Raw genomic sequence first — 24,267 nt, forward strand, 5'->3', positions numbered from 1 at the left:
AGACGTAATTGTAAGTGACTCTGCAGCTGATGCATAGTTCACACCCCCTAGCCTCTGTAAGTCGCCTTGGATAAAGGCGTCTGCTAAATAAGCAAATAATAATAATAAAAGACTAATAACACAAAATGTAAAGATGTGTGCCATTTCAAAACTTAAAAGTAATAATGACCAATAGAAAATAATACAGTGTACAGAGGTGAATGTATGAGAGGGTTGTTTTAGGAGGGAGAGATAAATATAGAAAATAATATGCAATAAACTCTATTCTTTGATCGACTTCACTGGAGTTTAATTCATTTATTCAAACATAGTGCTTAATCAATCCATCAGTCATTTAATACATTGTCTGATATTCTGTAGCTGGGAGGGGAAACGCCCAGAGCCATTCTTCATACCTTTCGCTTATTTGCAAGGCTTTGCTGTTTAGGAATTAAGTTACATTCCGCTGCTGTCTGTCCCGGGCTTAAGACAGGCGTGGCGCGGCACCGCCGGGCATTTTCACGGTACGACACCGCTAGTCCGCCCCCCGGTATACATGCGCGGTATGCACTACACGACTGACTTTACAATATTGTAGACAAATTGAATGGTACAGTAGTTGTCAGTACCACATCGTAGGCTATGAAATATAATTGACATATATGGTCAAACATTTTGCATCACCTAGGATGCAGACATAATTTTTTTTTAAAAATATATATATAATTTATATATTTTATTTAACATCATGAAATTAAAGACACTACAAAATGGTATCGCAAAAGTCTACCAACAGTAGTACAGTATTTCATGTTAGATTTCAAAATGTCACATTTTTCAATTTTGGGAGAGCTACAAAGCCATATGAAATTCAACATGTTAACTTAACATTCTTAATTCTACACGGTGTGATGCAAAACTTTTGGCCATAGCTGTAAAGCCCCATATTATTATCTACAACATAAAAACACTGGTTTGTTTAGTTTTTTTCCTGTCCTCTATATGCAGGTGTATGAAATGAGAGATAACATACAATGCATTTGGTGACAGCAAGTAGACTACTACTAAAGTGTTATAAACTATATCATTTTATAGCCAGTTATGTAATAAAAATAGTAGTGAACTACAGATATAAAACCATTAAAAAAATAAAAATGTGATAACAGTACAAATTGGCTGCACTGAAGGATGCTTATCAGGGAGGATGTATAAAATACTGACCTGCCTGTCCTTGTATGAAATATGCGTGGGATCAAACACTTCTGGGGGCATGGGTTCATGATTTTTCCTGGCAAGCACGTGTTGTCAGTACTTGGATGTGATTGATTGATTAATCAACGGACAGTAGCGTGCTGCAGCCAGAAAAAAAACAGCTCTGGATTCGATTTGAGCGGGAGCGTTGATTGTCACCGCGAGACTAGCGGTATCGTCCCGCGCTGATCTGGCCAACACTATATTTAAGCAATGAAAGCGATACAACCGGGACCATGCCGCGCCGCGCCTATCTGTCCAGCGCTTTACGAGGACAGACAGTATACAATTCTAAATTATGCAATTTGACTTGCCAGACCTCAGCACCACGTTACTGGATCTCTTTTTTTTCAGAGAGATAAAATATGATTTTGATAATGTTAATAAAAAAAATAAAAAAATAAATCGCACACTAAATAGTTTTGCAACGCCCAAACTTATTTTATTGATCTTTGAATCTTTTTTTAAAGGAGGTCTCTTGAGTATCATTGGCTCTTGTCTTTATTTCTCGGGCGTCTCTCAGAGTTTCACCTGCAACTCCTGGGATGAGGAGCTCACAACCTTCCCATTGACCGTCTTCTCTGTGGTGGTGACCACTTTCCTCGTGGTCGTTGACCCAAAGCAGGCCTGGGTGCTGCTGGTGTTACTGCAAAAGAACCCAAAACAAATCATTCATGTTGCTAACAATCCACTTGGAAGCCAAAACAACAAATCTTTTGGCTGCATGATCTAGCAATTGTTCAGTTTAAGGATGGTCAGTGTTTTGGGTGTTAGAGCGCCGCAGAGGCCCAGTGTGGTCCGCTTAGGAAATATTAGAACTTAAGAAAGTTTACAAACGAGAGGAGGACATTCAGCCCATCTTGCTCGTTTGGTTGTTAGTAGCTTATTGATCCCAGAATCTCATCAAGCAGCTTCTTGAAGGATCCCAGGGTGTCAGCTTCAACATATTAGCTCAGATATGTCAGTGTAATAATACATGTTATGATATAAAACGTATCACAATATGCAGGTCGCAATATGATATATGTGAGGATATATGTGATTGTCCTGGTGGAATATGATGCATAATAAAATCACAGGATCATTCAATGAAGGACTGTAAAGCATGATTATAGTTCATTCAGGGACCAAAGAAACAAACTTTCCCTTCCCCTTTTGACTAGACTCTGGCACTGGCAGAAACCAACAAAGCAGTAATATCCACTGGACTAACTGAGTGCCCATTCATTAAAGAAGTCCATGTGGGGAGGGAAGAGAGGGCACGTGAGTACACACAGTGAACCGTTACACCCTCTAAGTCAATAATAAAAAGGGGTATCGCTCTTACCAGCCCTCCTCTCCATCTAGCAGGCGCTTATACTCTGCAATCTCAATCTCCAGACGGGTCTTGATGTCCAGCAGCATCTTGTATTCCTGGGACTGGCGCTTCGTGTTTGACCTCATCTGCGTTAGCTGCTCCTCCAGGCTGCTGACCATGGACTGCAAACTGAGCAGCTGAGCACTGTAGCGAGCCTTGGTGTCTGCCAGGGACACTTCCAGACACGGTATCTGGAAGACAGAGGTGGAAGGAACCAGGTTTTAGAGTATAAATAAAATAGATATTCCATAGGAAGTTGGTAATTTGTTCTCCGCTAGAGATTATTAGGGGGCACAGTGCAGTATCCTTTTTAATTCTATAGTCAGGGGCCCTTGTGACAAGATCATGCTATTTGTGTCTTATAACAAGTATGAACGTGCTACTGTAATGACATTAACTGATTCTGCAACATAGAGGGCCACCTTATAAAGGGAGAGCACTGTACTATTGCTAGTGTTGTCTGATCTTTGAGAGTGTAGTACAGATACACAGCAATGCATTAATATTTAAGGGTTTCTCTTTATTGGCTTTGAATGGACAGGAGAGCACTGGGCTGTTTGAAACACACCAGAAGTGGTCAATTGATTTAAAATGAGTCTGTATTTTGGGATCTAACAAACAGAGATGAAACGTGCATCTCAGTGTATCTGTCCTGTTGAAACGTCTCCAGGTTCCATTGGAACTCACTATGCTCAGCAGAGACTGGTGCTTAATCTCCAAGCCTTGGACTGAGCGTCTCAGCTCTGACAGTTGAGTCTTGCTGGTCTGAAGAATTGCTGTATTGGTGGTTATCTCCTGGGTCAGGGTCTCGGTCTTTAGAGGAAAGCAAAAAAAAAAAACATTAAAAGGGAGAATAAAAGCATTGAATCTTTTTAAAGCCTACAACAAAATGGATTCACCCAATCAAAAATAGAATTCAAATCCAATGAAGTGCAATTGTGTTGAACGTTTTGCAGTGCTATAACAGTAATGCAGTAATGCTTATTAGAAGACAACATGTCTTTCCATGGTGAGCCGAATGTCCTGTAGTACAAGTCTTTGTGGCTCTACTGGAAGACTCCTGGAATGGATGGGAAAATGCTATTTTGGTTCCTTACCTTAGTCTGGTACCAGGCCTCTACATCTTTCTGGTTCTTGGTGACCATGGCTTCGTACTGCTCTCTGATTTCAGCTATGATCTTTGCCAGGTCCTGATGGGGGGCAGCGTCCACCTCAACGTTCACTTGCCCACTCAAATGGGAACGTAGACCGATGAGCTCCTGAAACACACATGAAGCAAGGACATTGGTCGCCAATCCTAGTAAGATTAGAAGCCACTTGAAATTTCCCAAAATAAATGTCCTGTACCTGTTACTTTCAGAAGCATGCATGCTGATCCCTCCCCACACACACACACACACACACACAAACTCTGTCTGTCCTAATTTGATAGTTTTTGGATTGGGACACCAAATTGTAAGAGAAGAGAATTAGCTAACACTGGTGTAAATGGGCTAATCCCTCGCAAATAGGTGGATCGAACTTGGATCTGTGTTGCTCACTTCCTCGTGGTTCTTCTTGAGGTAGATCAGCTCCTCCTTCAGACCCTCAACCTCCATCTCCAGGGAGGATCTGGTCAAAGTCAACTTGTCCAGGACCCTCTTCAGTCCAGCGGTGTCAGCCTCGACAGACTGCCTCATTGCCACCTCAGCCTCATACCTGCACGGCAAAAGGGGAAAGAATAAGAGAGGTTACCCAAAGGGGAAGTGGGTTCTTATTGTGAAATGACAGTCATTTCCAAAAATGTGTCTTTGAATTTGCATTTCTCTGTAATTAAAAATAGTCACCAGCTTGTATTCAGTTATATGCTATATACCACATGCCCAGCAATTCATTTGATGAGGCAGTTTGTCTGTTTGAAGCTTTAGTGCTGTATAAGTGTAAAGGGTTGATCTGCAAAACTTGCCAAAGTGTGTCATCGTATGGAGGATTTGGGAATGACTCATTTAATGTGAAAGATGCAATCAGCTGTTTTCTTTAAGGTTTTTTAGCCTCACCCTAACAATCTTGCATGCACTTTTATTTTTTACAACAGCATTCTGTGTAGTTTTGTAACTGTTACCATTTGTTGCCTTTTAAAATAACTTTGAACATACTTGATTCTGAAATCGTCAGCAGCCAGTTTGGCGTTGTCAGTGCTGAGGTAGATACTGGCGTTCACCACAGTAGCAGCCTGGATCTTAAAGGAAAAGAACAATGATGGTTATTTATTTGTTAAAGCACTGGCATGTATTTTTTTTTTTAAAAACCCAAAACAATTAAAATAAGGGGTGATTAAGTGAAAGCCAGCAGTGTGAGTGTGTTTGTGTCTAATGGCAAGTGTAACTGGATTAATAGGCCTGCTGATGTTAAACTACAGTTGCAAATGCAAACAGTGTGGTGTAGTGGTTAGGGCTCTAGACTCTTGACGGAGGGTTGTGGGTTCAATCCCAGTTGGGGGATACTGCTGCTATACCCTTGAGCAAGGTACTTTAACTAGATTGCTCCAGTAAAAACCCAACTGTATAAATGGCTAAATTGTATATAAAAAAAATAATGTGATATCTGTATAATGTGATCTCTCATAACAATTGTAAGTTGCCCTGGATAAGGCCATCTGCTAAGAAATAAATAATAATATAAGAACAGCGATATGCATTTTATCACTTCCGCTATTATTAACAGCCTTTTTTATCCTCATAGAAAGCAGGCCAGTTATCTTAACTTAATTAGCTCCGTTGTAAGAGTTAAATGTCACTAAAATGCAGAAATTATAGTTCATTGTAAAAAAGAAATATAATTATGTCAGGCCAGTACCTTGGTGTTCTGTAACCATACTGAAACTCTCAAACTGAAGGACAGAGCTTATTGTATTAGTTTGTTTGGCAGATGCCTTTATGCAAGGCATCTTACAAGGTGTTACAGGGCAATGCAAGGTTACTGTGCAAAAACAATATTTAATTACAGTGTAGTTTACAGTAAGTGCAAATACTACTAGAGTACAATATGAGATAGCAACTTATGATTAAGACTATTTCTATCTATGATGACATGATAGTAGTGCAATAGTGCAAGGATAGTGCAACAACTGAGCATCCAGTAACATGGTACTTAGGTCAGGCAAGTCCAGTGCATAGAAGACAGGGTAGATTTGTGTGTACGTAATAACAGGCTGCCTGTTCTATTTCTCTTACTATTATAAATGAATTGCATGTGTGGCCTCTTACATTAAATTAGACAGTCACTAATTTGACCATTTTCCAGTTGCTTGATTTGCTAAATCAGAACAACAGAAGCAATGGGATGTTCTAATACATTTGCACACCACTGTATTTAAATGGAACTGTGGCAGCATGCTGTGTCTACGGTACCTTGGCTTGCAGATCGGCGATGGTGGCTTCGTAGCTGCTCACGTCCCGGTGGATTGGGGACTGCTTCCCCAGGAACAGCCGGATCTTCACTTCCAGGTCTCTGTTGACCTGCTCCAGGCTGTGCACCTTCTCCAGGTAGACGGCCAGGCGGTCGTTGAGGATTGTCATGGTCTGCTTGCTATCAAGATGGACGCCTCCATCCAAGACTGCCGTCTGGAAGCTCCCCCCGGAGCTGGAGCCGAACCCCGAGCCCAGGCCAGTGCTGACCATGGACATAGAGGATAAGGACCTGGAGATGCAGGTTCCACTGCCTCCGGCACCGCCATAGATGCTTGGGATCCACACAGAGCTCAGCCTGGGCATGCTGGAGATGGAAACACGCTGGGAGCCCATTGCTGCTGGAGCTAACATAACTGTGGCTGGAAAAGGATGTAATCGTGAATGACTGAAGCAGGCAGGATCAGTTTAGGAGTCTCGATGGAAGGCTTTAGAAAGTGGAGTCTAAGGGTTCTCTGCAGCCTTTTTATGCAGCTGCTCCAGAAAAGCTCAGTGGTTGGCGGTTGAGCCATCCTGCCCCCCAAAGCAAAACAGCAGCTGTGACAGTTAAAACCTTTGCCTGGTTATCTAGGGCTAGCCTTGACTGGATTCATTGTAGTCTTATCACATAAAGCAAACCTTGCCTTGGAGTGAAATCTTTTCTTGCAATTAAGACCGGCATGGCTTTTCTCGGCAAACAAACTGCACAATAAAATAAAATTCAGAACTTTTATTATTATTTATTTATTTATCTATTTATTTATTAGCAGTTGCCCTTATCCAGAAACTCAGTGCATGGGCTGCTGTGGCGTCAACACATCCCTTCTCTATGGCCATAAAACAACTATCATTACTTTTCTTTTTGAAAGTACACAAGAAAGATACAATTGCCATACCTTATGCTACGAGTTCAAAAATCGCACTTCACAAAAGACCAAGAAAACAGTGACAAGTACCGGTGCTGCAAAGCCCATTTTTGTTGTTTTTTTTTTTTTTTTTTTTTAAACGTCACCGGTAAAACATACAATATAATGTTCTTAAATTTAAATACACATACGAGTCAATGCACATTTGTGTTACTGGTATGCATGGCTGCATGGTATAGTCTATACTATATAAAAGTATGGCAACGCATTGTAAAAGTCATGCTAAACAGAATGTTTTAGGAGAATGCTTATTGCCATTTGAAAAGAAAATCAAATAAAAAACAATACAAATACGTACTAGATCGTATATTGCAATAACAAAGTTCAACTGTAGGGAAAGTGTATAAAAAATAACTGAGGATTGGTATAGTAAAACTGCCTATTACCGTAAATTACAAGTGCAATTGTTGCTCAGCGCAAAAATGTAACTTACTATTTAAAAACACAATAGAAATACACTATAATTCACAATGCAAGGCACTTGCAATTAAACACCATTATGGAGTAAATAGGACTATTGCCACCAAAAAGAAACCATGTTGCATATGCAATAGAGGCAGTAGTAGGTCCAAGTTAAGTACTGTTAAACTACTTAGATATCACTGAATGGTTAAATATTAACATCTGTGAAAATATTATTTGACAATACTAAATAAAAAAAACCTTAATGATAAGCAGGGGTGCAAATTTGGCGCTATGGCGCTAGATTTTAAAGCCAGGGTACCTCGTATACAGCGCCAGCAATATGCAATTCTGGTACAATTCATTATTTTTAAATGTGTAATTATTTTGTATTCTTCAGCACCTTTATATGATGATAATTATGATGTAATCTATGATGTAATCTAGTAGATACATTAGCAGTCCACAGCATTGGCAGCCATGGCTATTACATTGCAGGTCAATATTTTGTACGTGAGAACTTTTCCATTATAAAACTGGTTCGCTTTTTTTGTAACAAGTACATCCTCCTCCCCCAAGTTTTAACCTGCCTGTAAAATGACTGTTTAACCACAAACTATGTTGCATATCATGAGGCATGGTGATGAAATTGCTTGCATATTCTTGTTAGATCTTGTTTAGCGCAGTAAAGAAATACTTATTATGGGCCAGTTATGTCTCATTGCCCAATAGAGGGAATTAGGCTTACTCTACAGTATTTTCTGCAATCAGAGACTGTCCGTTGTCATATTGTCTGTACCCTGTCTGCGCTTATACTGAGAAAGACAGAATGGGTGTTTACAGCGGGATTCAAAAGTGCAAGGAATAGGAAGGAGTAAACGGAAAATAGGAAGCAAGCGCAGAAGAGGTTACTGTACTACTATTATGGCTTCTGGTAGACTTTTGCGAGAATATATATATATATATATATATATATATATATATATATATATATATATATATATATATATATATATATATGGTCTCTCAGTACGTCTACCCTGTTTAAACGAGTTATAACATAAAGCATATCTTTGCAACTGACGAGCCTTTCATCTGCCAGCTTCCTCAAGGTTGTGCACCTGAATAAACTTGCAATCAGCTTTCTCTTGAGCTGTTCTCATGCAGATGTTGCGCCGCTCCCAATGAGATGAAAGGACAGATTACAGAAATAATTACTCAGCCTTTACTCATAACTTTAAATGCTTTTCAGATTCAAAGACAAACCTTACTGAGAAAGTAATCAATCTGGCCAGCCTTCACACCCCTTAGAAAAGTTTACCACTGAATCTGTGTGTATTTTTGCAGTTTTCCCATGCTTTTCTCATGCATGTAGCATAGTTTACCCTGGTTTGTAAGGCCATGTGGTGGGGTGAGCTGCCCCCTGTCACATTGCTGTTTTATTTGATTTTAATTTAGCAGAAATAAGGGAGCTAAAATCACTGCCTCTGCATGCAAATTGATTTCTGGTTCCCTCCAGTCCGGCCATGTCAGAACATGGCTGGAATGGAGGAAACTGTGGACCTAGATGGGTGAGCTTTTCAGTTGCTTAATAGCTTGGTTTGGATTCCGTGATTCAGGTGAGACTGGGGCTTAGGAAGCAGTCAAAAGCCAAAAACGTGACTGTATGTTGTCATTCATAATTCATTTCAATTCACAAATGCATTTTTCTGCTATGCTTGCCCTGTGCGTTGGATTTCTTCTCTGTGTTTGAATGCACTATGATACAATGTCTTACTGTGTCTGCCATCTGCTCACCTTGATATGTGAAATCCAAGAGAAATGCAGCTCAGTAAACAAGCCAGCTGAACTTATGCTGCTCTCTATACAAAGGAACTGTATGCAATTGTATTATTATTATTATTATTATTATTATTATTATTATTATTATTATTATTATTATTATTATTATTATTATTATTATTATTGCCTTATTCAGCATTAAATGATCCATTCGAATTCTGCAATGGCTTTATTTGTGAGTTTCAGTGAATTGCAGAAAAGAAACAATCTTTTGTTCTTGTGAAAGAAGTGCCACACCCAAAAGGAATTTTCCACAACTAATGCATGAAGCACAGTTAGATAAGCATACATTTACAACTCTATTGCATAATGATTAATCCAGAGATGCACAGCACAGCAACTGCACCCAGGTCAACCTCTAAGGTAGGCAACCCTGGTCCTAGAATGCCACTGACCTGGTTTTAGTTTTACCCAAGCCCCTCTATAAATTAAATGATTGGCTTAATTGCTTAGAATTAAGAATACCATGTGTTCCAGGTATTTAGCAATTGACAATTAAGAGATACCTATAAAACCTGCAGGATTGTGGCACTCCAGGACCAGGGTGCTCTAAGGCATCATTTTGCAGCTGTCAGTAGCAACTAGCAACTAGCAACTAGCAACTAGCAACTAGCAACTAGCATCTAGCATCTAGCAACTAGCAACTAGCAAAGCATGGCCATTTTAACAAACAATAGCCCTTTTGACAAATGTTGCAATAAGTCTATCTTTTAAATAAAACCTGACAGCTGCAATTTAACAATGGCGTTGATTCTCTGATCTTTTGTAAATTATGATAACGCTGCAGCTTTTTTGCAGCTCTTTCTAGTCGACGGGATGTTGCTCCTCATCACACCCTTTTTTTATTACGAAAAAATGTCTGACTATTTAAACATGCAAATTAATGATTGATTCCAGTGAAAGGTCTGATTGTAGTATCGGCCCTTTTAAAAGTTAATAAAAGTTTATGGTACATTTACAGTTTTCACGTGGTTATATATACTATGCCGTTACAATACTTTATCATGGTTTGCCATTTTAAATTTACAGTACTTCCTATCATGCTTGCATGCACTTAATGTGTAAATCTTTTTGAACAATGGAACCCTAACCCACATTGTAATTATGCGTCAGTACACAATTAAAGTGTTACACACGTTTCTATGGTTTTATTACACAGTTTAAGGGCGAGAATAACTGGACTCCTCAACTCAACCACCCTTTCTCTTAGGGGCAGTTGTAGCCAACACAATAATTCTCACATGTGCTGGTAATAAACATATTTTCATTTCAAAATTATATCTTACACTCTGTTGGGTTACAGAAAGCTCTGGCTGCATGACTCACTTTGCTCTAGTCTTGTGTGGTAACCTGGAGAGACTCCTTCCCTATCATTAGCCAATCAGCTGCTTCCTCTAATGACATGCTTTGCAAGCAGTGAGACATTCTTTGACCTCAAAAACACTGCATAGTTGACCTGAGACACCAGCTTTCTTTAACCTCTAAAAATTAAAAGACATGTTTTCAAATATCAAAACTGCACGAGTGAGGCCCATGTTGTGCCATGAGTGTGTGTCATTCACAAAGTCCATGTGGACGCTATGTCAAAGGGACAAACCACTGGAGGACCAACATGGGGGACAGGGCTAGCTACCTTACAGTTTTTTTCGATCGCTTAAACACATTTACTGAAACAATATCCTACGGTACCAAAACAGTTACCACACTTGTTGCAAAACTTCAAAAATCCTTTGCAAAATGCAATAATGCTTTAAAATCTCAAAATACAGGTCTCAAAAATCAAAATCAGGAAAGAAGATTAGGATGGGAGGAACGCCACTGAAAAGTGTGCATGAACTTCAAACCACATCAAAGCCTGTCAGCTCTGGCCCTTCCGGCACTCTCTCTTCTGGGGGGATAAGACTGTCATACATTGAATCTAGGAACGCCAGCAGGCATGCTGTGTTATATGTGCCTATGGTGGCATTATGGGAGATTACACGATTTCTAGAAATGGCAGCACACATGGTTATATTTCCTCCACGCTGACCCGGGACATCAACTGTGGCACGATGACCAATGAGATTTCGGCCATGCCTCCTTTTTTTGGTCACATTGAAACCAGCTTCATCCACAAATACGTATTCATGTGGAGCAACACAGGCTTCAAGCTCCAGTATTCTCTGAAAAGAAAAAAAAAAGTGCATCACAGATTACACAATATCAAGAGTACAATGCACTCCATATTGTTAGTCTAACCATGACAGTATACAGTCAACTCTCGATTAACTGGGGTAATGTGGGGGAAGGAGGTCACGGATAACCCAAAAACACGGTTAAAACAAAACTAGTCAAAACGTGGTACAAAATTGATTTAATGTAAACTTAGTTAAAATTACATCCAATATTTAGGAACACATTTACCTTTCTACAGACGTCATCCAAAAGTGTAAAAATAATACAAGTACAATAGTTTAGGAACACAAAACATCACATAAATTGCTTGACGAAAAACGGCCAAAAGGTTACACTACAGTATTTTAAAATGGTTTGTTAATGTTGTCTGTTTCTTAGCTGAGCTCTCCTTTTTCGAATATTAGAACGAAGCCTACGCAACATCAGTCTGTCACTGAGCAAAACTGTCCCCTTCACTTTCTAAATATTCCAGCAGACAGTCTAGGTGACTAAGCGCAGCACCATGCGTGATCTTGTTTTTGCTAGCTAGCCCCTCCAGCTCACTATCGCTGTCATCCTCATCCTCTCGGCCAAGTGACCTCACAATGTCATTATTGCTCAGTCTCTTGTATTGTATTGTCCCAAACAATAGACGCCTTCTGATAGATGTTTTCACTGTAGTACATAATTTAAATTTGTTCACAAATTTACAATGTATTATTATTTTTTACCACGGTTAATCCGCAAACCGGTTAATCCACCCCCGGGTAATCGAGAGTTGACTGTATATATGTTTATATTACAGTAAAGAATGCAGTGCATGACTTATAAATACTGATACCACATCTCCTTTACCCTCAGTGTTCCTCTCATATGGCAACCTGTACACTTGTTTAGTTTTGATTCGGTTTCTCTTTAGGACATGGTTAATAGTTGCCAAACTAACACGGTTAATATTTGGAAATGCATCATTGTCCTGAATGATCCTGCTCTGAATGTCTTTTAGACGGATGGCATTGTTTGCAATGACCATGTCCACAATTGCAGTCTCCTGTTCCGTGAAGAGTCGTCCTCTACCAATTCTAGTCGTCCTTTCTTTCAATTCTAAAAATGGATGAAATGTTGACAGATGGGAATACACCATGCAATTGAATGAAAGCAAAATTACCCTTACAAATATACTTTCTCGATCGCTTACAGCACAATACACTACAGACGCTGCAGAGGTGTACACTGTCACTTACCTATTCTCATTCCTGAAGATATGAAGGACTGAAGCAACCGCTGATCTGATGAGATTGGGTTGCACCCGCTGCCCTGCTTCTCTCATGGTCAGTCCGTGGTTGACAACATGATCAACGATGGTTGCGTGTATCTCATTTGATAGATTATGTCCTTGTCCTCGTCCTCGTCCTCGTCCTCGTCCTCGTCCTCGTCCTCTTCCTCTTCCTCTTCCTCTTCCTCTTGTACCTGCTCCATTTCTCTCCCACATGTGAGAGTTTACCTGTGGTCCCTTTTATTCATGATTAAGGTTTGATAGATGATTGAAAAACTGAGCAATTTGCATTTCCACATATGAAGTATAAATGACTGCAATTGGAATTGATTGCTTTCAGTTGCAAACATATGGATTCAATGAGAGAACAAGAAACTCTAGCATGAATTTTGTGCTAAATGTAGAGATTTGTGTTAAGCGTTTTGCAAAAGTGTGTTTTAGTTTTGCAATCTTTGTGAAAACAAGTATAAAAACACTAATGGTTTTGCAAAGGAGGCTGTTGTTTCTGTTGTGCAGTTATTAGTTTGGGTGTCTTTGACCACAGTTTCATTTACATTGATTTAGCAATCGAGAAAAACTGTAACTAGGAATTGGCATGGCACGTGTGTGTGTGTTGGCAATACAGACTGTGTCAGTTTTTAAAGATTGGATGCCTTGGTTTATAGTACCATCTGATGGAGAAATAAACTCAGTGCAAGCTGTTGGTCAAAACAGTGTTTTGGTCCTCTTTTACTAAATACTAAAAGAAGATGAATTGCAAAAAACTTCTATGTGAAACATTTGTCATTGAATTTATTACGCTTTTTTTTTAGTCTAAAGTCAACAGTATTGAGTGTTTATTGTTACGGGTGATATATTTACATGATGTGGTGTAATAAGGTTTAAATTGAAGTTATTAAATATATTATTATTTTATTTTTATTATTTATTAGTCATTAAGCAGATGATTTTATCCAAAGCAACTTACAGAGACTAGGGGGTGAACTATGCATCACCAACTGCTGCTGCAGAGTCACTTGCAATAGGATCTGGGTTTTACGTCTCATTTGAAGGATGGAGCACAAGGAGGTTAAGTGACTTGCTCAGGGTCGCACCCAGTGAGTCAGTGGCTGATCCAGGATTCTTTAACCACTGGACCACCAAGCCTACCTTAAACAGATGCAGACTTCAAGTTATATAACATTTTTATAAGTAATTTGAACAATTAAAAATGTCTAATTAAGCAAATTATCAGTTCAATTAAGGGTCATGTTAAGTAATTGAGAGCTCAGTTGGAATGAAAATCAGCAGACACAGGGCCCCCCCCCACCCACCCCCCCCAGGACCAGGACCAGGACTGAGAAAACCTGGTCTAGAGCATTAAAATGAATCATTGCAAGAAAAACACAGTGACTGCGTATCAGCGTGCACTGTATAAAATACCCCAATTAACAGTTAATTGGCGTGTGGCTCCACCTTGTGGCTGCATCAGGTATTACCTGTTTCACAAGAATACACAACACAACGTGATTTTTAATGGTATAGGACAGCTCTCATGCTTGGAGGTCTTTGATGCTTTTGAAGTAGCTACTAAAATCTTTGCTTGCATGGAGCCTTCTCATGCCCAGGATTCAGTAGCCTTGTAACAGCCGAACTGGGCATTTTAAACTGGGCGGATATATTACATATTAACTAGGGAAAGGACAGCTTTTCTTGTGTCGTTGTTTTTTTATTTTCAAAACAATAGTAATTAAACATGTTTTTTTGGGGGGAAGTAACATTTAGATTGCTTTTACCTTGCCCTGAATTGAATCTTACACTGAAAGTCCCTGTGCAGCCTTTATATTGGACCTCTCACATATATGGGTGCAGCACAGAAAGTGAGCATGAAATGCAGGTGGGGTCCTAATTACTGCTGCACAGGAAGTCATTCATTGCTGGTAGTAACAGGTTAATTAAGATGGGACCAGGCAAATAAAAACGCACCCAAACATATTGCGAAGCAGTTCCCATTTTATTATTATTATTATTATTATTATTATTATTATTATTATTATTATTATTATTATTATTATTATTATTATTATTATTACCATCACCAGACACCAGAATCAAACAGAGTCATGCTCTTTTTTTAAGTGCTTTAGCGAGACATGCAGTCTCTCTCATGAAGTGCGTGGTCCCGGCATGTCTATAACTGCTGCTCCATCTCTTCCAATTTCTCTGACATGACCTTCCCGTCCACAACCTCCTGGGTGATGATCTTCACCCTGCGCATCATCACGGGATCCACTGAGAGGGACGAAGTAAACAAAGCAGCAGGTGAGATTACAGACAGGAGACAGAAAAGGACCTCTGGGTGTCATGTGACGTGTAGGACACTCCCCAGGGGAGTGACGAGCGTGCGGTGTGATATCAGTGATCTTAGTATTACCACCTCCTGAGTTTTTTCCAATTCCATGTCCATGTCCAATTCCAAGTCCTTCAAATGACCTGTGAAGGACTTGGAATTGGAACTGGGAATTGATTTTAAAAAGGAATTGGAAAAATTGGAGGAATTGACCTCTACCTTTCTCAACTGTACTGCATCAGTACTTGTACTGAAGGATTTTTTTTTTTTTTGCATCCATTAAAAAGAACCCAATAACAAAACAAACAAACCCCCTACTGTGATAAAGATAACTTATGGCTTGGGCATTTTGTGCAGCGTTATCGTTAAATAATTGCACACAGTTATCATGGTATTGATTGAAATACCAATGAGTTTTCACACCTTCTTGACTCAAAGACACTGCCAATCCTGCAGGGAGAGGGAGAGCATTCAAGCAGAACTACCAGCTCAATACGTGCCTGCCTGCCACAGCCTGAGGAACAGTATGTAGACACTCTGCACTAGGAGGGGGTGGGGCTGGGGGTAATATTATCTTAGGGAAGGGGGGGGAGGGGTTCCAGTTCTGTTTGTTATTTACGGTGGGGGGGGGGGGGGTCTGTTTATTATTCAGCTTTATTTTATTTTATTTGCCTTGGGGGTATCTGTATGTATTTTGTCTTTGTTGATGTTCGCTGTATTTGAAGTTAAATCTTAGTGTAAATCAAAGCAGGTTTTGCTATCTTGACTTACCTACAACTTCCTTAGAGACTTCCTCTGTCACCTTGTTGGTTTTGATACTTGAGGATGAGTCAACCTGGGTTATGGTCTGTGTCTTGGTTTCCCTGTTAACAGCACGCAGAAAATAATGAATACGTTCATATTAAAGAATTTCAAATACCACCGGAATGAGTTTCAACTACACCCCACAAATAGGTAGAAGCAAGCAGCAGCAGCAACTTGCGCTGTCTTCGAAATATCTCCAACCAAACTATTAAAACATCATTATAGATTGATCAGGATCTTTCAACCAATCGGAGCACAAGTTTCGCCTTCTGTATTCCAGTATTTCACGACACGTCACGGAGAACCCCTATTCATGACATCACCTCTCGGAATTCTGTTGAACTGCTGTCCTTTCAGAACAGTGACATCACAATCGGCGGCGCACCTCAGCCACTCTTCAATGAAATTGACAATGGACTAAATACAGGTTGGTAATGAATAGAAATCAAATACAGATGTGGAAAAGGGACAGTAAGGGAAACAAGTGACCAAACGTACTACTCTGTAGGTTAAACCCTTTGAATGGTTCTCTCCAGCCCATTCCACTCACATGCTCGACTCTCCGTCCAGCAGACGCCGGTACTCCACGATCTCCATCTCCAGACGGGTCTTGATGTCCAGCAGCATCTTGTACTCATTTCCCTGACGCTCCGTTTCAGTTCGGAGCTGCATCAGTTCACTCTGCAGCTTGTTGATGATCACTTGCAGCTGGCTCAGCTGTGCCCCATAGCGGGCCTTTGTCTCTTTCACAGTGGCCACTAGTTTGTATTTCTAGGAGAGAGCATCAAGGAACTCAAGACATGTTTTGTGGAAAAGGCATCATCAGAGTGGAATAAAATCATCCTAGCCAAAACATGTATCTACTTGACATGACTTCTGTCTTAAGTACACCAGATTGTAACCAATAAACTTTCCAAATCAACTATTGTATGAGATCTTTGTTTTGTTTTTAGATGTTTTTGTTCTCTCCACCAGGGGGCAGAGTGCCGGCGTACTCACCACGCTGTGCACAGACTGCAGCTCAATTTCCATTGCCTGGAAGGTGCGTCTCAGTTCAGAGATCGTGCTCTTGGAGGTCTGAATCTCGGTGGTATGGGTTGTGAGCTGTTGGCTCAACGCCGCTGTCTATAAAATACAGGTCATAATAGAGTAAAAACCAGCGCTGTGCAGTGAAATTCTTTGATTTATGTTGTACATTGCATGTTATGTTGCGTAAAGTTGAGTAAATAATTAAGTACTGTAAATACAACGTAATAATACAGCATATTAATATGCCCTTGTTCCATGGCAAGATACAATCTGACCAAATCATTGTCGTTTTTTATTCATCCACTAGGGGGCAAAAATAGGTTACAAAAGTTCACTAAGCTTTAACTTTCTGTATGTAGATATTTGAGAGAATATTTAGTGGAATAAAAGGCAATTACGAGTATGGTTACAGCACAGCCCAAATAAATAAAAAACATTTCTGTCGTTTTTTTTTTTTTTTTTTTTTTTTTTAAGGAACTAAAATGTGATATTCAAAAGCCCACCACAGTCATATTGTGTTATGACGCTCTTTAAATAGCGTTAAAACGTTGTGAATAGACCCAAGCGGTAAATGCATGGGGTTTTTCCTCAGGGTGTTTCTGAAAGGTCAGAGAAGGACCATGTTTTAATGTTTCGGATCCTCCGGCTCTCATTTCATCCGGATTTTTCCTCACCTGAGTCCTGAACCAAGTCTCCACCTCACGCATGTTCTTGGTCACTACACTCTCGTACTGCTCTCTGATCTCGCCTATGATCTTCCCCAGGTCGACTCCGGGAGCAGAGTCCACCTCCACAAAGACTTTGCCCGACAGCTGAGAACGCAAGGCCAGCAAATCCTACACACCCAGGGGATAAAAGCGTTAGAAAAACCTGACTTCATTTACCAGTTATGGTTAGAGGCAGTTTCAAAGCAGATATTTGTGGAGTGTTCTGCGAATCATCTTATGTTATTTTTTTATTATTTATTTCTTAGCAGACGCCCAGGGCGACTTACAATTGTTACAAGATATCACATTATTTTTACATACAATTACATTATTTTTTACATACAATTACCCATTTATACAGTTTTTACTGGAGTAATCTAGGTAAAGTACCTTGCTCAAGGGTACAGCAGCAGTGTCCCCCCACCTGGGATTGAACCCACAACCCTCTGGTCAAGAGTCCAGAGCCCTAACCACTACTCCACACTGCTGCCCATTATTAATATTTGTATTAATAATGGCTTCTAAAAATGTATGGTTTAAGAACTTCAAATGTATATGTCAAGCATTTTTGTCTGTAAAAACTTTAGATACTGTCAAACAATATTATCACACCACATGAGGCTTTTTATATGCTGTGGAAGACTGCCTCTAGTTATGAAAGCTACAGCTATGCCACAGCTCTATAATCAGGATTCGTATCACAGTGCAGACAGGTTTAGCTATATACTGGCTGACCACTAGGGGGCAGTAGACAATGCCGTCTAAAAACTTTTCTTTTTTTTTTCATTTTTCTAACTGGTTTAATTTCCACGCTGCCTCCTCACCTCATCGTGGCTCTTCTTGAGGTAGACGATATCCTCCCTCAGTCTCTCAATCTCCATCTCCAGATCAGCTTTCATCAGGGTCAGGTCGTCCAGGAACTTGCGAAGCCCAGCGATGTCACCTTCGACTGAGCGCCTCAGCGCAAACTCGTTCTCGTACCTGGTATGCAACGAAAGTCCATGGATATAACAATACCCCGAAAAAGCGACTTACGATAACGCCAGCGGCATTGCAATCATCACTCACTTGGTCCTGAAGTCCCCCGCCGTCAGTTTGGCATTGTCAATCTGGATCATAATTTTGGTGACGTGCAAGGATGAATCGCTAATCTGGAACAGAAAAAGGAGATCTTGACTTTTTTGCATCAGTGCTTAATGCAAAGGCGATATTTGAAAACCCATACAGAAAGCCGCACGCTGCAGTTCGCATGTCCTGTAATAAGGGCTGACGCGCAGTACCTGTTTGCGGAGCTCAGAGATGGTCTTGTAGTAGCCACTCAGATCCTTGCCGACCATTGGAGCTTGCTTTTCATAGAACTTCCGGATCTTCACCTCAAGGTGTGAATTGGCTGACTCCAGGGAGTGGACCTATACAAGGACAAAAACGTGTCATATCCATCAACAATTACCAAGACATTTACACTCAAGGTACATAACAATTGAACATAAAGTCAGGTGTTTTGTACTGAAAAAGGAATTTGTTGCAAAGTCTCATAACCTGTTTCAGTAATGGCAGTTTCTCCAGCACCGGCACTATTTTTACTCACCCTTCTAAAAGTGCCATGCATTTCTTATACTTTAATTTTTATCATGGTAAACCATGCTTTTTACAATACTCTACCGCACATAGGGAAGATTTACCATCCTAAGGTTTGCTATGCTTTCGCTATACTGTGCTTTACCAATCTTTTATCAGCAAAATATCCGTAACTAGAAAACACAACTACCAAATTAAGAAAGAATAAAATAATATTTTTAAATATGTTTTTGGAGTCATTCACAAATACGAAAAAGTTTGTCATTGATCCTTGCAGTATTTATTTTACACTCTATGACGCGCTGGGTCTCAAAACAGAGCACCGCTATACTGTACAGATCACCTGCTCTTACCTTCTCCAGGTAGGTGCCCAGACGATCATTGAGGTTTTGCATGGTCTGCTTCCAACTGACTTGGAGAAACCCCTCTGTGAATCCATTCTGGTAGAGGTCTCCCGTGCTGGAGGAGCGGGAGATGCGAGTGCCGTAGCCCCCTGCCCCTCCGTGCACGCTGGGGGCTTTTCTAGCGGTCGACAGCCTGCTTCTGATCCTGGTGGAGCTGGCCTGGGTTTGGCTACTGGCATTCTGGCTGGAGCTGCTCCAAGAGCGTATCCTACTTCTGTCAAGCGCAGCAGATGCCATCGTAAGAGGAGTTTGCGGTTATGCAATAACTTGGAGAAGAGTTGAGAAGCTGTAGCTGAGACCACAGAGAGCGAGTGTGCCCTTCTCAGCTGTGCCTGCTGTTTTTATAGCAGAATCAGGAGTGGGCAGTATAAGGAAATGCAAATAGTTTTTCAGTTGATTGGTACAAGCAAGTTACCGTTTTTTTTTTTTTTGAGGGGGGGGGGGGGGGGGGATGGGGGGGTCCACTGCCTGAAGCTGTCTCAGACAATGTTGTTTTTATTTTAGCTAAAATATAATTGTGTTTGTTTATCACATCGTTTGATAACGTATTATTGAGAGCTGATCTACTTGACAGCTCATGCAAGGGGATTACTAGCATAAGGAAGCTAACTGCCTTTTTTCTTTTTTTTGTTTATTCTATTTGAACTTGCTACAGGAATCACATACAGAGTTGGTATTTTCACCATGGGCTCCTTAACCCATTAAGTGCCATTGCCCTCATTTCAGGACAGGCTACTTTGTAATTTTTTTGAAGCGTTTTTAACTGGCATCTACCTGTTATTTTAATGTTCTCTTTAATTGCAAGAGTTAAGTCTAAATGCTTCTGTTAATTCTGCAAATATAGCCCTTCAGATACTTTTATGATGCCTCAATATAAAATAAGACACTGAAGCCTATAAATGATCAATTTTCTTGGTGTTTTCCTCCCCACGGTGATGATAAAACTCAATTTTCTATGTGTTGAGCTTCATAGTCGGCACACAATTTCACTGCTCTGATTATGGGCATGTCTAGCTTGACAGTCCTCAAAATAGGACGCAGCAGTTTGTAGTCTAAACGAAGGATTTTTCTGTGAAGAAATATTGATTTTGAATGTATCAAATTACAGAAATGCAGCTTGTGTTCTGATTTTTTGTTTTAAAGAAAAATGCTGCTGGTGGAAATGTATAAGAAATAACTTCCCATGGTGTTATTGTTTAGACCAAACTGATCTTTATTGGCAGATTAGTAGTTTACCTGCAATGTTACCTTAGATAAGGTAGTCCAAGACTAGTTTTAGCCAGGGTCTGTGAACCTATTCAATGTAACTAAATATGGAAATCACATTCCAGGCGGCAATTATATGAGGAAGTATCTAAATAGCACAGCACATTGTTTTTCAAGTATTTGATGTTATAGTCAGGTTGAAAATGTAGAATTTCAGTAAAAGTGGCGTTTGGATGAATGATTGGAGGTGCTGATAAGAAATATAATTACTTTTATAACATGACCTAAAGTATTGCACTAGTGATGCATCATTAAACTGTTACTGTAACAATCTCTTATTCCTTCTAAATATTCATATTCATTATCCATTCAAAGCCTTTAATTCTAATTTAGATGATCAAAACCAGCATCAAGAGGCAGGCAGCAAAAACAAGGGAGGTCATGATTTTAGGTGACCCCATATTGAGAAACACAGCAAGTTCAGTTTGAAGTTTGGACCCCCTTACTACAACAGTGTGCTGCCTTCCAGGAGCCTCTGTCAAGCACATCACTGAGAACGTGGACAGGCTCCTAGAACGAACAGGAGACGACCCGGTAGTAGTCGTCCACATCGGTACAAACAACATTGGCAGAGACAGACCAAGATCCCTGCAAAACAAATTCAGAGAGCTAGGAAGGAAATTAAAAGACAAGACCAAAACTGTGGTATTTTCTGGGATACTGCCGGTGCCTTGCAAAGGACCATATGGACAGCTGGAAATAAATAATCTAAATGCATGGTTAAAATCATGGTGCACACAGGAAGGCTTCACCTTTCTTGAACATTGGAGCACATTCTACAACAAGGACTATCTATGTAGGCGGGACAGACTGCACTTTAATAAAAAAGGGAACTAATCTACTCGGAGAAAGGATCCTCAAGGAGGTTCAGAAGCATTTAAACTAGAAAGGAAGAGGGGAGAAATCAACAAAAAAACAGAAGGGAGACTACATCAAAACAAGGGCAACAATTCAGGTAAGACAGCAATTAAATGTAAGTCTCAACAACAAAATGTTAGAACTTGAAGCTACTGCACTAACAAGTAACTACTGTACGATGTGATGTGTTACAGAAACTTGGTTATCCGAGAGTGATGGAGACGAATATAATATTAGTGGGTATACACTGTATAGGAAGAGCAGGCAGGACAGAAGAGGCGGAGGGGTAGCGCTATACATAAGAAATAGTCTTGAAGCCCAGGTGCTAAATCTGGAAGAACAAAAAAATGCAGAATCAATATGGGTCAAAATAATGGACAAATATTTGAAGGGCATAATAATAGGGGCATGCTATAGACCGCCAAATACAGAGACCGAGCAAAATAATCTGTTATACAATGACAATAGAAATGCATGTAGCAAAGGAGAAGCCATACTAACAGGGGATTTCAACTTCCCCCTTATAAAATGGGAAAACCCGGTTGGGAGCACAACAGACGAAATTGAAATGGTAGAAATGACAAATGACTGCTTCCTAATGCAATTTGTCAAAGCACCGACTGGGGGGGGGGGGGGGGGGGGCATGCCTTGATTTAGTCTTTTCAAATAACAAAGACAGAATAACTAAAACAGTGGCTAGAGAACCACTGGCAAACTCAGATCAAAACATGGTCTCATTTTAAGTGCTAGTTAAAACCCCAAAAGTAACAACTAAAGCTAAGGTTTACAATTTTAAAAAGGCAAACTATGAAGGAATGAAACAGAGACTAACAGAAGTAGATTGGAGTAAAATACAGAAATCATCCACAGAAAAAGGATGGCTATTTTTAAAAAATGTAGTACTAGAGGCGCAAAACAATTACATCCCAAAAGTAGACAAATCAAAATCTAAAACAAAATGGCCAAAATGGTTTAATAGATAAATTTAAAAAAAAAAAACATATACAGAAGAAAAGGCACTTTACAGAACGTTTAAAAGGGACCAAGAACAAAGTACACGGAAAGAGTACTTGGAACTGCAAACGCAAGTCAAAAAGGAAGTTAGAAAGGTCAAGAGAGAGATAGAATTTAACATTGCCAATGAGGTTAAAACCAATTCCAAAAAAAGTTTTTTTTCAATATTACAACAGCAAAAGAACATTCAAAGAAGAAGTAAAATGTCTAAGAGATACAAATGGCAAAATCATAGATGAAGAGAAAAAAATAGCAAATATATTAAATGATTACTTTTCGCAAGTTTTTACAAAGGAGGATATAGGCAACATGCCCCACATGCCGACCTGTTCCTATCCAGTTTTAAATAACTTTAGCATAACAGAGGCAGAAGTGTTAAAGGGTGAGGCTTCCAAGTGGTGCATCTGGTAAAAGTGCTCTGCGTGGAGTGCAGGATGCGCCCTATAGCCTGGAGGTCGCCGGTTCGAGTCCAGGCTATTCGACTGCTGACCGTGGACGGGAGTTCCCAGGGGGCAGTGCACAATTGGCCGAGCGTCACCCGGGGGTGGAGGGCTTAGGTGCCTGCGGGCTTGTCTGTAAGCTGCTCAGAGCTGTGTTGTCCTCCAACGCTGTAATTCTGGGTTGGCTGCATGGTGGGCCTGCAGAGTGAAAAAAAGAGGTTGGCTCATGGTGCACGCTTCAGAGGACAGCATGTGTTTGTCTTCACCGCTCCTGAGTCAGCGCAAGGGTGGTAGTGGTGAGCTGAGCCTAAAAATACAATTGCCCATTTGAAACTGGGAGAAAAACGGGGTAAAAAACAATTTTTAAAAAAAGTGTTAAAGGAACTAGGAGCTCTTAAAATAAACAAATCTCCTGGGCTGGATGAGATCCTCCAATAGTACTTAAAGAAATGAAAGAAGTTATTTACAAACCGCTAACCAAGATCATGTAACAGTCGCGTGAGAGGGGGGGTTGTACCGACAGACTGGAGAATCAAAAAAGGGAGAAAAAAAACGAACCAGGTAACTACAGACAAATAAGCCTGACTTCTATTATATGTAAACTTATGGAAACTATAATAAGATCCAAAATGGAAAATTACCAGTATGGTAACAGTAACCTGGGAGACAGTCAGCATGGTTTTAGGAAAGGGAGATCGTGTCTAACTAACCTGTTTGATTTTTTTGAGGATGCAATATCGACAATGGATAATTGCAAAGCATATGACATGATTTATTTAGATTTCCAGAAAGCTTTTGACAAGGTCCCGCATAAAAGATGAATTCTCCTGAACGCAGTAGGCATTCAAGGAAATGCACGCACATGGATTAGGGAGTGGTTAACATGTGGAAAACAGAAAGTACTGAATACAGGAGAAGCCTCAAAATGGAGCGAGGTAACCAGTGGAGTACCACAGGGATCAGTATTAGGCCCTTTGACTTCCTAATCTACATTAATTACTTAGATTCTGCTATAGTAAGCAAACTTGTTAAATTTGCAGACGACACAAAAATAAGAGGACTGGTAAACACCGATACAGCAGCAAAGGTCATTCAAAATGATCTAGACAGCATTTAGAACTGGGCAGATAGGAAAGTGTAAAGTACTGCATGCAGGCAATTACAATGTACACTATAAATACCATATGGGAGATACTGAAATCGAAGAAGGAACCTATGAAAAACAT

At 40.1% G+C, this 24,267-nt stretch overlaps 2 protein-coding genes across 2 annotated transcripts; both read right to left on the reverse strand.

Annotated features, from left to right (window-relative positions):
* Positions 1–352: 352 nt before the first annotated feature.
* On the reverse strand, positions 353–6,502 carry LOC117433300 (keratin, type I cytoskeletal 50 kDa-like). The gene is made up of 7 exons (XM_034055436.3): positions 5,977–6,502; positions 4,723–4,805; positions 4,129–4,285; positions 3,685–3,846; positions 3,275–3,400; positions 2,558–2,778; positions 353–1,876 (listed from the first exon to the last, which is right to left on the reverse strand). The coding sequence occupies exons 1-7, from the start codon at positions 6,385–6,387 to the stop codon at positions 1,750–1,752; spliced, it is 1,287 nt and encodes a 428-aa protein (XP_033911327.2). The 5' UTR covers positions 6,388–6,502; the 3' UTR covers positions 353–1,749.
* An 8,084-nt stretch (positions 6,503–14,586) lies between these two features.
* LOC131704951 (keratin, type I cytoskeletal 19-like) lies at positions 14,587–19,786 on the reverse strand. The gene is made up of 9 exons (XM_059006617.1): positions 19,413–19,786; positions 18,762–18,890; positions 18,550–18,632; positions 18,306–18,462; positions 17,449–17,610; positions 16,745–16,870; positions 16,296–16,516; positions 15,713–15,804; positions 14,587–14,883 (listed from the first exon to the last, which is right to left on the reverse strand). The coding sequence occupies exons 1-9, from the start codon at positions 19,698–19,700 to the stop codon at positions 14,783–14,785; spliced, it is 1,359 nt and encodes a 452-aa protein (XP_058862600.1). The 5' UTR covers positions 19,701–19,786; the 3' UTR covers positions 14,587–14,782.
* Between the last annotated feature and the right edge of the window lie 4,481 nt (positions 19,787–24,267).

The sequence above is a fragment of the Acipenser ruthenus genome, chromosome 33 (genome assembly GCF_902713425.1).
Source record: "Acipenser ruthenus chromosome 33, fAciRut3.2 maternal haplotype, whole genome shotgun sequence".
NCBI classification, from domain to species: domain Eukaryota; kingdom Metazoa; phylum Chordata; class Actinopteri; order Acipenseriformes; family Acipenseridae; genus Acipenser; species Acipenser ruthenus.

What these genes read in the sequence shown, in the direction of transcription:
- LOC131704951 (XM_059006617.1), bottom strand. Translation starts at nt 19,700, where the DNA reads ATGGCATCTGCTGCGCTTGACAGAAGTAGGATACGCTCTTGGAGCAGC. An exon ending in TCAAGAAGAGCCACGATGAG is followed by an intron (nt 17,611 to 18,305) that starts GTGAGGAGGCAG and finishes CTGGGTGTGTAG; the next exon opens with GATTTGCTGGCCTTGCGTTC. An exon ending in AGTCTCTAAGGAAGTTGTAG is followed by an intron (nt 14,884 to 15,712) that starts GTAAGTCAAGAT and finishes CGTCCCTCTCAG; the next exon opens with TGGATCCCGTGATGATGCGC.
- LOC117433300 (XM_034055436.3), bottom strand. Translation starts at nt 6,387, where the DNA reads ATGTTAGCTCCAGCAGCAATGGGCTCCCAGCGTGTTTCCATCTCCAGC. An exon ending in AGGCCTGGTACCAGACTAAG is followed by an intron (nt 3,401 to 3,684) that starts GTAAGGAACCAA and finishes TTTCCTCTAAAG; the next exon opens with ACCGAGACCCTGACCCAGGA. An exon ending in ACCAGTCTCTGCTGAGCATA is followed by an intron (nt 2,779 to 3,274) that starts GTGAGTTCCAAT and finishes TCTGTCTTCCAG; the next exon opens with ATACCGTGTCTGGAAGTGTC.